At 27.5% G+C, this 12637-nt stretch overlaps 1 protein-coding gene and 1 long non-coding RNA gene across 8 annotated transcripts; one reads left to right on the top strand and one right to left on the bottom strand.

Moving 5' to 3' along the window:
- Positions 1–210: 210 nt before the first annotated feature.
- On the bottom strand, positions 211–1486 carry LOC149880973 (uncharacterized). Its single transcript, XR_016445900.1, has 2 exons — positions 1348–1486; positions 211–1264 (listed from the first exon to the last, which is right to left on the bottom strand). It is a non-coding gene; the product is annotated as an uncharacterized LOC149880973 (long non-coding RNA).
- A 1233-nt stretch (positions 1487–2719) lies between these two features.
- Positions 2720–11853, top strand: LOC149880972 (transcriptional corepressor CBFA2T3-like). 7 transcript variants are annotated; one of them, XM_090069593.1, is made up of 12 exons: positions 4610–4790; positions 5511–5582; positions 5720–5788; positions 8427–8615; positions 9071–9207; positions 9452–9541; positions 9695–9879; positions 10390–10454; positions 10595–10686; positions 10765–10912; positions 11041–11297; positions 11387–11853. In XM_090069593.1, the coding sequence occupies exons 3-12, from the start codon at positions 5770–5772 to the stop codon at positions 11657–11659; spliced, it is 1455 nt and encodes a 484-aa protein (XP_089925719.1). In that variant the 5' UTR covers positions 4610–4790; positions 5511–5582; positions 5720–5769; the 3' UTR covers positions 11660–11853. The 7 variants fall into 7 exon arrangements, with proteins under 7 accessions (XP_089925714.1, XP_089925719.1, XP_089925718.1 ...); XM_090069589.1 differs by having other exon boundaries at positions 4644–4790; positions 5677–5788; XM_090069594.1 differs by lacking the exon at positions 4610–4790 and adding an exon at positions 5005–5205.
- Positions 11854–12637: the final 784 nt, after the last annotated feature.

Here is a 12637-nt window from a genome sequence, read left to right as displayed (position 1 = left end):
TTCTTTCAAATCGTCCTATACAAGCGAGTTGTATTTATTAGACAGAGCATGTATTTTAACATTTAAATACCCGGCTATAAGTATTATTTAAGAATAATTTAACATTCTTTAGATAATTTTTAACTTATATTTGATCGTTACCTCTGGGATTATAAGGGTGTTATTCTACTTTTTGCACCTCCTCCGATATGTAACAAAGAACGCAATTCCTCTGATGTAAACAAGCTTCTTTATAGAAATGAACATATGCTGGCGTCAAATAACGAGAATATATAAAAATTTAAAGTTAATCAAAGATAAAATATAAGTCAAAAATCTTGATTGAAATTCTATCTCCTTGTTCCTCACTCAAACCATCAAAGAGTTTCTGGAAATACAATTAGCGAAGAAGATGATGTACCTTTATCCCTTGTTAGCATATTTACATTCTAAGGGCATCTTTTGTACCAATTCTTCAAAATGCTTTATGGTTATCCAAGAAGTCCTTAACAACCATTACAAACCTGCGCCACGCACAAATTTGTTATGAAATTTGTGAAATTTGTATTATCGATGTGTTTTTTGAGGTTTTTTTTTTGTCTTAAAACATTTTTTCTGCTTTAACTGTTTCTATTCTCCAACTTTGGTGTAAATATACAAAAATAATTAAAGCCGTGTGTTTTTATATTGTTAACTAATGGCTCAATTATGTTTGCTGCAATTACATTCATTTTTCCCTTGGAGTTCATGACTCTCTTTTACTACGATCCTGCTTTGTCTTACTCTCTCATAAACAGACGAAACATATACCGGCTTTGTGATCATTTTTATCTTAAATGTAAACTCAGCTTTACGAGTTGTTTGAAGAACTTTTTTGTACTTTGTATATTAGCAAGCATAACGCGTTAATGCATAGGTTACATTGTGTATCTACTTATATGACCTAAGAAGATATCCATCATCTTTAAATGAGCTTGTATCAAACGTTGGTGTTTAAAATAACTAAATGGTTTTAGTGGAGCGATCAATGAAAAAGATGCTCAGCAGTTGCCATTATGAATTAAAACACATTTTAAACCTCTAGTGGAACTGTCTGTAAACACTCTTCTTATATCAAAATTCAGGTTTATGTTCTGATTGAAAAATTAATGATTCTAAAAATTGTCGAATTGATTATTGACATTTATGATATCTTGAAGCAAGTTTTAGTCTTGTTTGATCTTGATTGAGAAACTCTAATGAAACTTGCTAAAATCCATTTCGTGCATTCGGCTTGGTGTCTAGTCTAAAGAGAGACTATGAAATTTCTGTTATAATAGAGAATATAAGAACAGACGGAATCATAAAAAAAAAAAAATTATCAGTAACCTCTCATTCAGAGCAAAGTTCTCAATAATCAATTACAATCGTCAAAACTTCTACTTGACAAATCTTCCAGGTGATAGATGAGGTTCCAGGTTTTGTTTTTGCATCTGAAAAGCTGTTAATAAGTTACTATAACAAATGAACACCAATAAAATCCTAAAAATTAAAATCTTAAAAATTTCTAATTGTAATTTAACTAATTAACAGTTACATTATTGTTGGTACCAGGTTGTAACAAATCAATAAAAAGTGGTGGGAAAAAATGATCCAAAACATGATAATTAAACGAAATTGTGTTGTTACAACATGTGTGCATTATTTAAACTAATTTTTAAATTAAAAATAAAAAAATAATAAAAAAAAAAGGCAAATAGATTAAGGATCGAAATTTCCAGCAATCGCAGATAAGAATATAAAACAATTAAAAAATTAGAGATTAGAGATTTGGAATTTTTATTGGAACCATTTATAATACAACTAAAGCGTGTTGAATTTCCAAATACTTTGATTATCTCCATTTAAATTCCAGACTGCATTAATCACACCAAATTAGGAGAATTTATTTTCAATCATGTATTTATTTCCAAAGAAGAGGAATTTAATCATGAATTATAGGATGCCTTCTTTAACTAAATATCCTGCGATTCTGGTAGCATCATTTAGGATTTTAAGCAATTCAAAAGTATTTTGTTATAGTTCTTAAGTTACTTCTTTGTATTAATTTGAAATATGAGTTCTTTATAAAATAATACTCATAAATTTTATTTGAAGACTTTTTGTGGCTTACATTCTTCGTTCTTCGATAAAAAAAAACTTGTTTGTTTTCTTACCTCGGTTCGGGATCTTAACTCTTTAACATAAAATTTTCAGAAAACTAATGAAAAAAGGTTAAGTTTCGCAGGTCTCTTGTAACATCATCACCATCATCAACAACAACAACAACAACAACAACAACAACAACAACAATAACAACAACAACAACAGTAACAACAACAACAAACAACAACAACAACAACAACAACAATAATAACAACAACAACAGCAACAACAACACAACAACAACGACAATAATAGCAACAGCTCCGACAATAGCTATAAAAGATAATATTATAACCATTAACAATAAAATACAATAGGAAGAACTAAAAATAAACTTATTTATTATTTGCTATCATTTTCAATTACTATGGTTTCTTATCGTTTGAACTTTTTGATTTGCATGTTTTCACAAATATATATATATATATACCGGCTTTTTTAAATCTAAAACTGTATTATACCAATTTCTGTTGTGTTTGAACAGCTTTTGAGTATTTAGCAACACGTGTGATCATTTTTATCTTAAATGTAAACTCAGCTTTACGAGTTGTTTGAAGAACTTTTTTTGTACTTTGTATATTAGCAAGCATAACGCGTTAATGCATAGCCAGCTGATCAATGACAGATTTGCAGTTGCATTGATTGGATTAATCTAAAGCGAAAATCGAACAAACCTGATCAAAATAGAGGAAAAGATTCTGCAAAAAGCTGCGTTATGGCATTTAATCGGCATAGTTCTACTTGTATCTACAGCACCAGCACACTTTTACGTTACAAACCTACTCCGATAATGCTCGGACGATCGCAACTATCGTCACTAAAGAGCGCATTTAAATCTACGTCGTTCAAACAATACAAAGAAAGTAAGTTTCATTTTCATCACTATTATCACTTCAAATGTAATTTTATCAAAACAAAAATAGAAGAATTTTGTTGCATTAGGACCAACGTGAAATAAATTACGGTAAATTAAAACTTCTTTACAATAGTGTTTTCCGAGCAACATCATCCAACATTTATTCTAGTATATTTAGCCATTAACAACATTTATTTTTCTGTGACAATTTACATTCTTACGCAAGCATTCAATTGCAAATTCCATTCCGGAAGAGAATGACGTTAGTTAAAGGAAAATCAGTTGACAAAGCATTTAACTGACCTTTTTTTTGAATCATTATTAAATAAACTTGTTAAATTTTTCATTTGCGTAGATAAATCTATAAATCTTTAAGATATGAGAAGATTTCCTAGTTGGGTATAAACCTTACATTCGAACTTTTACATTCGCACCAGGAGACAACGTTGCGTTTTGAATCCTCCTGTGAAAATGTAACATCATTTTTATTATTTATGTTATGCCTTTATTATGTTTTTAATGGAATTGAATTAAGGGTCATTACAGCGAGGACTAACCCATTAATTTAACTCCAGCAAGCTCATCATGCTCGATGCAGGGTATTCTCAAGTTTTAATATTTTTTCGATTAATTTTTCATTTCCTCACTTTGAATAATTCTTTTTTTATATATTTTATATATTGTATACATACTTTTATTTATTAATGAGTTGTACTCAAGTTGAATAATCATGTATTTTTAAAAAACAATGGCGGTGTAAAGTCCCCTTGTTTAAATTTAATAACCATATGCAGAACATCTACTCATGGGGAGGGGAAATGTCGGTGATGGTTCAAAACAAAATCCTGTCTGTTAGACATGCAATAGTGTAAACAAATCAGCACTACGTTGATATGTAAAATAAATAAACCATTTGGTCTGAGTTTAAACAAAAAACAACAATTAAACTTCAAATAATTTAGAAAAATGTCATAAAAAATGACGTGATACTAAAAACAAATTGTGATGTCTTTTTTAATATAAAACGAAATGACTGTTGTATACCCTGAAACACATACGTGAACCTGGTAGTTATATAGTAACCTTATGTCTATCGTATTATGGCTATCGTTCACCTTGAAATTATTGTATGAATCAATAACAATAATTTCGCTAATTTTTGACGCGCTGCGTGATGTTCGATGATTAAAATTTCTTATTATTTTAAATTAGTGCGTTCACGAAAGTGATTTTAATATTATATTGCGTGGATTTTGATGCGGTAAACTAAAGCTCAATATGGATAAATATGCAGTAAACGTGAATTGTTCCTATATTATGCAATTTACACTATTTAGTTAACTAATATATTTCAAAATATAAAATTACTAATATTTATGGTAAAAACGTTATACTTTTTGAACTCGAGTTAGAATTCAATAAATTTTTTTGCTGTTATATATATATATTTACTTCATTGTTATTCATTGTTATATATATTCACTTCTTGTTGTATTTAACGATCATGTATACAAAATATAAATTTCTATTCGCGGTTGTACATTTTAATGTAAAATATTTTTGAAAACAAACAGATTTTAAGACGTCATCAGCATATTGCGGGACGTCTACGGCCGGAGCGTGCAGTGATAACAGTTGTTTTGGTTCAGACACGTCGTTTACAAACTAAATTTCACTACAAATTCATATCGGCCTATTAGTGATATAATTGATTTTCTGTGATGAGTAAATAATCCTGATGATGTCAGTATCTTGTTTTTTTATTTTTTAAGTGAGTTTCTTCAGTACTTACAATATTTTCGTTTCATTGATAATTAGGCAGCTTAGGTAACTCTAAAAATACCTAAATCTACTTCACCTTCAATATTTATTGTATTCATAGTATATAAATTGATCAGTACGAAATTGAAATACATACTAAGGCAGTTAGATACTTATCTGCTTATACATGTATAATTATGCATACTGATTGGTGTATTCTATATAGAAGACAGTAATTAAATTTCAACATTTTGGAGCTCCCACTAGTAGTTAGAAATTTGAAATCTGTAATCTACACTGCATAATCCAAAGACTTAGTTATAAAAATTCCAAATTGTAGTTTATGTACAGCTGTACTTATTCAAAGAATAGTTGGATTTGTGTAAAGTTCTAATTCTTTATTCTCATAAAAAGCAGGGAATTAAGTAAGTTATAATACTCAAATTTATATTATGCATATTTCAAGGCAAAAAATTAAAATTTGACTTAGTTAATTAAACAAAAGGCTTTATGTTATAAATATGTAACAATTTTTTAACCTTGTAAAAAAAAAGTAAAAAGTATTTCCAACTTCTGTCTGGCTTTTGGCCTTCTGTTGTTAACACACTGACATTTGAACTTTAATACACTAGCATTTGAAAAAAACATTTAAATATCATTAAAGTTCATAACCTTATACATACAAGTTTGTGACATACTTCTATTTAGTAACAACAAAATTTTCCTTTAGTCTTGAAAAATGCTAATTTACCTGTTTAAGAGCATTAACTAGTAAAGATTCCCTCTTATAATCAAGGATAAGGTAATAAAACTTAATATAAATATTCTTATTTTTGGATTAAACTAGTACAGCTCATATTTATGTATATGTATTATTTGTTAATTTTTCCCATTAGATCAAAAATTTTTTAAAACTTCAATTTCTGTTTCTTGATTCAGAAGATCAAGAAGAACAGCAAAGTTCATTGATTTTGCAAGAAACTTTTGGTATGCCAATCAAAGTGCAAGGTATTTTATTCAAATAAAAACATGGAATATGATATCTTATATAGCTTAACATGTAACAGTATCTTGAGAATGCAGTGGTTTAAAAAAAAAACACTTTGTAATTTTTTCTTTGATGTAATGTATGCATGTATATATGTGTGTATGTATATATACACATATAAGTGCATATATGTATGTATATATGCATGTGTATGTATATACATGCAATATATATATATATATATATATATATATATATATATATATATATATATATATATATATATATATATATATATATATATATATATATATATATATATATATATATATATATATATATATATATATATATATATATATGTATATACATATTCTGTTGTCTGGCTGTTTATACTTGGGGATTTGTTTCATTATCTTTAGATAATAAAGATGCCAAGTGAAGCATTGCACATTAGAATACATTAGATTAAAATTACTCACTTTACTAACACACCTGCACTTTCTGCATTTAGCAAGCTCATTTGATGCATTTCTGTCTTTTAAAGATTTATTAAGTAAATACTGAAATCATAATTTGTTCTAGCTGTAAGGAATTTTTTCCTATAAAAATTTAATAAAACATTGAGAAATTGACACAGTTTGTGGTTTATTTCATCATTATCGTACTTTAAACTGATGTTGTTTTTTTTGGTTGTAATATTTTTATACTGAATAAGATTACTTCTTGGCACATTGAGTGTTTATCAAAGATTGTAAGAACTTTGTGTATGTTTAAGCTCCAAACTTCAAGAAACAATTATTTATATAGGTGAATTCTTACTTTTTTAATTCTATGTTTTTTGAATTAATACTTCTACAACATAAGTGTTTGTTTTATTTCATATTAATGAAAGCCAGCACCATTGTGATCAGCCTGTCTCTTGTAAGAAAATTTATGACTAAGTGTACAAACATCCCTAAAACATTAAGTTTAAATTAAAATCCTTAGATGTTAACTTCACAAAAAGCTTAATACTATAAGTAGATATCTTAACATATTACTTACATAGTCACTTCCTAATTTTAAATAAACACTAAAATTATAATAACAAAGATACATATTACAAATCTACACCTATAAAAAATATTTTTAGTAGAAATGTTTTTAAAATCTTTTTTTCTGGACTGAGCATTTAAAAACTCTAGGAAAGCAGTTATTTAAAACAGGGAAACATTTATTTAGGAATATGTTTTTTGCTTCTTTGATTTTCCTATTTTATATCAAGTTTATTTATCAGGTTGTAGATAAAATTAACATTTTTAAAAAGTTTTTGATAAAATAAGTTATAAAATTATTGAGCTCTTTTTCTGGTTTTCTAGGTTTTTTTTTTTTTTTTTTTTTTTTTTTTTGTTTACATTTAAGATTTTACAAGTTTCTATAGCATATCAAAATTCTATAGAAACAGTTTGCTTGTTTTCCATTCTACAGTTTTCAGCTGCTTGCACCTTTTTATTAACATGGAACACATGCCTTTTTGTTAAAAAATTAAAGAGAGTCTTCCTTGAGCATGCAGATGTTAGCAACTTAGCAACTCTTGTAACATACTGCTCAACACCTGCACAATGTTTTAAGCCTGATGAAGTATTTATCATAAGTATATGTGTGTGTGTGTGTGTGTGTATATATATATATATATATATATATATATATATATATATATATATATATATATATATATATATATATATATATATATATATATATATATGTATAAATCTTGTGTTGTACACATTTTTTCTGTATATATTCTGTATATGTATATATAGATTATGTATGCAAATAAATGTTTTAATAAATATATAATATGCATATATTACTTTTTATTATATGTATATATATTTGATGTATATAAACTTTGATGATATTTTGTCTAGTTCAAGAGTGAAATATGTAGTTTTCTCTTAGTGGGCCCATATTTTGAAAGCTAAAACACTAATTATTTATGTCCTACAATATGGTCAGCTTTGCTTTAATTCAAGCTGTTAAAATATTCAGGATGAATAGTTTAAGAAAATGAGAGATTTTTTTAAATCCATTATAGGCTTTTTTTTTTAATTTTTTTTTTTAAGAAAATAATTTGATATGGTACAGAATATGTGAGTTGCTATTATACCTGGTTGAAAGAAGTTTAAATATTAACATTTTTGTAAAATTACATTTCACATGTGTTTATTATATATATATATATATATATATATATATATATATATATATATATATATATATATATATAAATAAACACATGTGAAATGTAACTTTACAAAAATGTAAAATTAGAGAGTGATTTAAATTTAGTTAGTTATTAAATGAAAATAAAATTAAAGATAATGCTACACAAAAATTTCTAAAGTAATTAGCAATGTTATGTTTAACAAGTTCTTGTAGAAAATTTGGCACGTTTTATTAGTTGTCATGGTTTTTTGTTACCATGATGAAATAAACATTATCCATTAGAATGCTGAAGCTCTTATGACTATGTAGTTTGTTTGTTTTTTTAAATAATTATAAAAAGTTTGTTTTGCTTTATAGCAAAATAATATCAAAGAAGGATTATATTGTAGTTGGTAATAAGTAAATGAAATTAGTTTGTTATTAGTTTGTTATTAAATCATTTAGATAACGATTTGAAAATGCCTGATTCCCCAGTTCCAATATCAGTTGAAATGCCAATTGCAGCATCACCGAGAACATTACATATTTCTACTTCCACTACTCAACGTATTGATGGAAGGTCACCTATTGGTATTCCTAATGGAATTCATGCATCAAGTCCAAATGGTCCCCTCTCCCCAGGAATGTTAAATGGTATTTTTTTTCTATTTTTGTGTTATATGTATTTGGAAAAAATATGTTATCAGAGTAGTGTAAGAATAATTAGTTGATAATACTTGGATATGTTCTGCTGGAAAATGTAAATATGAATGATATTATATTAGCTTTTTTGAATAACTAGTATATTGATGTAAATTCATGTAATATTTTATGTGGTTGTGATGGGAGAAAGCTGATCTGCAAAACCAGTAGATCAAAGTTTTTCATGCATCTAGTTTTTAAAACAATTTTTTTTTTATATATAAATTTGAATTTTTCAGCTGTTTTACAATTTTTTTGGTTTTGTACTAAAGATTGTTCACTATGCATATATGATATACATATATGATATATATGTTGTGATGTTTTATATGTTACTATGTAAATAATGTTAATGATTTAAAATTAATTTTTTTATTTTTAAACTAAAGTCTGAATTTTTCTTTCAGGTATGCAGTTGCCACCCATCTGTGGCGCTCGACAACTAAGCAAATTAAAGCGTTTCCTTACAACTCTTCAACAGTTTGGTTCAGATATCTCTCCTGATATTGGAGAACGAGTTCGAGTCTTAATTGTTAATCTTATTGTAAGTGAGATGCTTTTAGCTTTTTAAAAATTTGAAACTTTTTGCAAAAGAAAATGTGCTATTGATAGAAGTTTTACTGTAATAGTTTTTTTTAAAAAAAAAACAACCTTAAAATAAGTATATCCTTTATAAGAATAATGGAAAAATAAGTTTGTTTTCTGTAACAAAAGATGTTATGCATTTTTTTAATTTTGATTGACAGAATTTGTATTTATTGTTAGATTTTTTAAATATATTTTTAAAGAACAATGGAATAACTGTTGAAGAGTTTCATCAACAACTTCAAGATGCCACAAACTTCCCACTTCGACCATTTGTTATACCTTTTTTAAAGGTGCGTTATTTTTATTTCAATTTTTCATTTTTTGTTAAAATTTTAAAATAAGTTTAAAAAATCTTTTTTTTTTTTTTTATTTTAATTTACTTAAGTAACTTAAATTTACTATTTACATTTATTATTTACAAGTTATATTTACTTGGATTACAGGCAAACTTACCATTACTGCAGCAAGAGCTGCTAAACTGTGCTCATCTTTCCAAGAGGTCACCTCATCAGTATATAACTCCTAGTACAGATATAGAGCGTGAACAAGAACGAATCAAAACTGAGGTGGAGGATTTTGGATTTGAAAGAGGAGTTGGTGAGAAAAGGAAAAATGAAATAGAACTTAGGTAAGGCTTTGAAAATCTTACAGCATTTTTTTGTTATAAAACTGTTTATAATTCAGCTCAGTAGTACACATACATACATTATATAATGTTATATAGTATAATACAACATTATATTATGTATGTATGTATGTATGTATGTATGTATGTATGTATGTATGTATGTATGTATGTATGTATGTTATATAAATTTGAGAAAATGATATTGGAAAATCCTTTACTTATTTTTTTTTGCTTAATATGTCTTATAATATACAGCTATTTCCAGCCTTTTTTTTCTTTTTTTAAATTTGCCTCGTTCTGGTAGAAAACATTTTCTTTCAAATATTTAATAACAAGTGAATTTAATTTTAAATTTTAATTGTAAAAAGCTTTAATAAAAAAACCTCTTCAAACAAAGTGTTGTAAAAATAATTTATCTAAATAAAATTTTCTTTAAACTAATGTTTATTGAGAAGGGTAAAAGTCTTTAATCTTTAAATTTTAAAAATTTTTCTTTATCTCGAAATTTAGACTAAAAGAAAACGGACATCATTCAGATTCAATGGGTTCATCGCCAATTAAAAAAAAATACCACGGTTTGTTATTGTTTAAAAATATCATAGGTTATGTTTGACCTTTTTATTTATGGACTTTTTTTACGAATTTTTTATATTTCTATTTTTAATGTTTATCTTTATTTCCAAATGTTCTATTGTCTTTATCTCTTAACTTTAAGGTACTGGTTTCGATTCAGAAGGAAGCGTCTTTGTTGATCAATTGATGGAAAATATTAAAAATGATTCCGATGAATGGAGAAACTTAGAAACGGTAAAAAAAAATTCTAAGTTAAATAGTGTAGTATTGTGAATTTTAAGCAAAGATTTTACTTGAGTGTTTCTCCTCTAGATGCTACAATATATAGTTAGTTTTGTGGAGAAAGCAAAGCGCTCGATCACTATCCTTCAAGAACGGTGTTTAAGAGACCGAGAGGAAATGGCTTCTTGGGCACGCGCAATGGCCGCTGATGCTGAAAATGAAATCAAAAGACGAACAGGTTTTATTATACTCAATATGGTTAATTAGTTTAATTGTGTACATATTTGATAGCATTAAAATAATAGGCAGGCATAATTATAATATCAAAGCTAACCTAGTTTTTTTAATGTTTTTATTCATTTACAGAAGCAGCTATTGACCAAAGCAGTCGCAATACTGACGAAAGAGTGAACGAGCTAAAACGATGTGCTGAAGAAGCTGTTAATGACGTTAAACGACAGGCTGTTGTTGAGTTGCAGAAAGCTGTAAGTGCTGCAGAAGAAAAAGCCAACGACGCTCTTAACCAAGCACAACAGCGTCGAGAAAAAGCAATTATGGATGCTCGTAGACAAGCTGCTGAAGAAGCCCTTTTAATTGCCAACTTGCAGGAAAATTCCAAAGAAGTAAGTTACGTATTAAATTTAAAAGCCATGATTTAACTGTTCATTTGAGGAATCATGGATTTTGTATCCGTTAATATCTTCTTTTTTAGAACTGCTGGAATTGTGGACGAAAAGCAAATGAGACTTGCAGTGGCTGTAGTGTAGCCAGATATTGTGGATCTTTTTGTCAGCACAAAGATTGGGAACACCATCACAAAGAGTGCGGAAAACATGCCAAAGATACTATTTTAAAACCAAAATCTCCTCGCAATTCAGTCGACAAAGGCGAATCTGGGAAATCTGCTCAAGATAAGAAATGTAGTCCGCGTCCTATAGTTCCAGTGAGTTCTGAGAATATCAGCAAATGTGATTCAACAACATGAATAAATAGTTTTAGCAGAGTTCTTCAAAATCAGATAACCTTCGTTTCGATTCTTTTCGGCGATAAGTCTAATCAATTATTGACAAAAACTTTGTATATAATCATTGTAAATACGTCACGCTCTTTGTATATTCCTTTCATATGTACTTCAGGTAGACTTCCGAACTCTGTTTTTATCGATATTTCATAGAAAAATTTTTCGTCGTGATTTGCGTTATATTTATACAAAAAAGTTTATTTTGCTTATATAATCACCGCATTCTTGTGCAATTTAATTGTGCAATAATATATTGTGCAATAAATTAGTTAACTAGTTAGTAATATTCTTTGAGAGAAAAATGTTGAAATGGTAACAAAATGTGCCATAAAATTCCTCATGACCAAGAACCAGTTGAGATAATCTAAGAACTCAGTAAGTCCTAATGGCTCCTAATGATTTCCTCTAAAGCTATTTTGCTAAGGTGATTAGAAAGTTCGTTTCGCTTTTTCGCCATTAAATATCATTTTTGTAATATTGGAACCTGCTGTTTTGCTAAATATGAGCATTTTTAACGAAGTTTGTTTTAAAGCGTGTATGTTTGAACGTACCCATAACTTTTGGGTGAGTTTAAATATACGCGACACAAGATATAAGCATGTCAGTAAGTATGCATATTTTATCGTTGATGGCAATTTTTTTGCATAAACAGATCGAAAAAAATTACTTTTCTATCTTTTCGGCTTTTCTGAAATGTTTCCATCACCCGACATTTTACATTAAGATGCTGTATTTTTTTACCCTGAAAGTTGTTATATTTTAGGTACTTTAAGATAATGGTAGAGGGCAAAAACAACAAATGGGGTTCTCATAGTCAGTGAAATTCATTCAAGTTTTTATACAAGTTTAAGAAAATAGGTAAAATGAAAGAAGAAAGGAAATTTCAGTTAACACTCAAGGTTTGAATGAAAAAAAAAAATTTAAAGTTTAATAAACAAACTT

The sequence above is a fragment of the Hydra viridissima genome, unplaced genomic scaffold (assembly GCF_058129835.1).
Source record: "Hydra viridissima isolate aposymbiotic clone 2 unplaced genomic scaffold, HvirCarnegie_v1 scaffold_12, whole genome shotgun sequence".
Taxonomy (NCBI): Eukaryota; Metazoa; Cnidaria; class Hydrozoa; order Anthoathecata; family Hydridae; genus Hydra; species Hydra viridissima.
The sequence above is the reverse complement of the archived record's forward strand: the minus strand, read 5'-3'. Positions and strand labels throughout refer to the sequence as shown.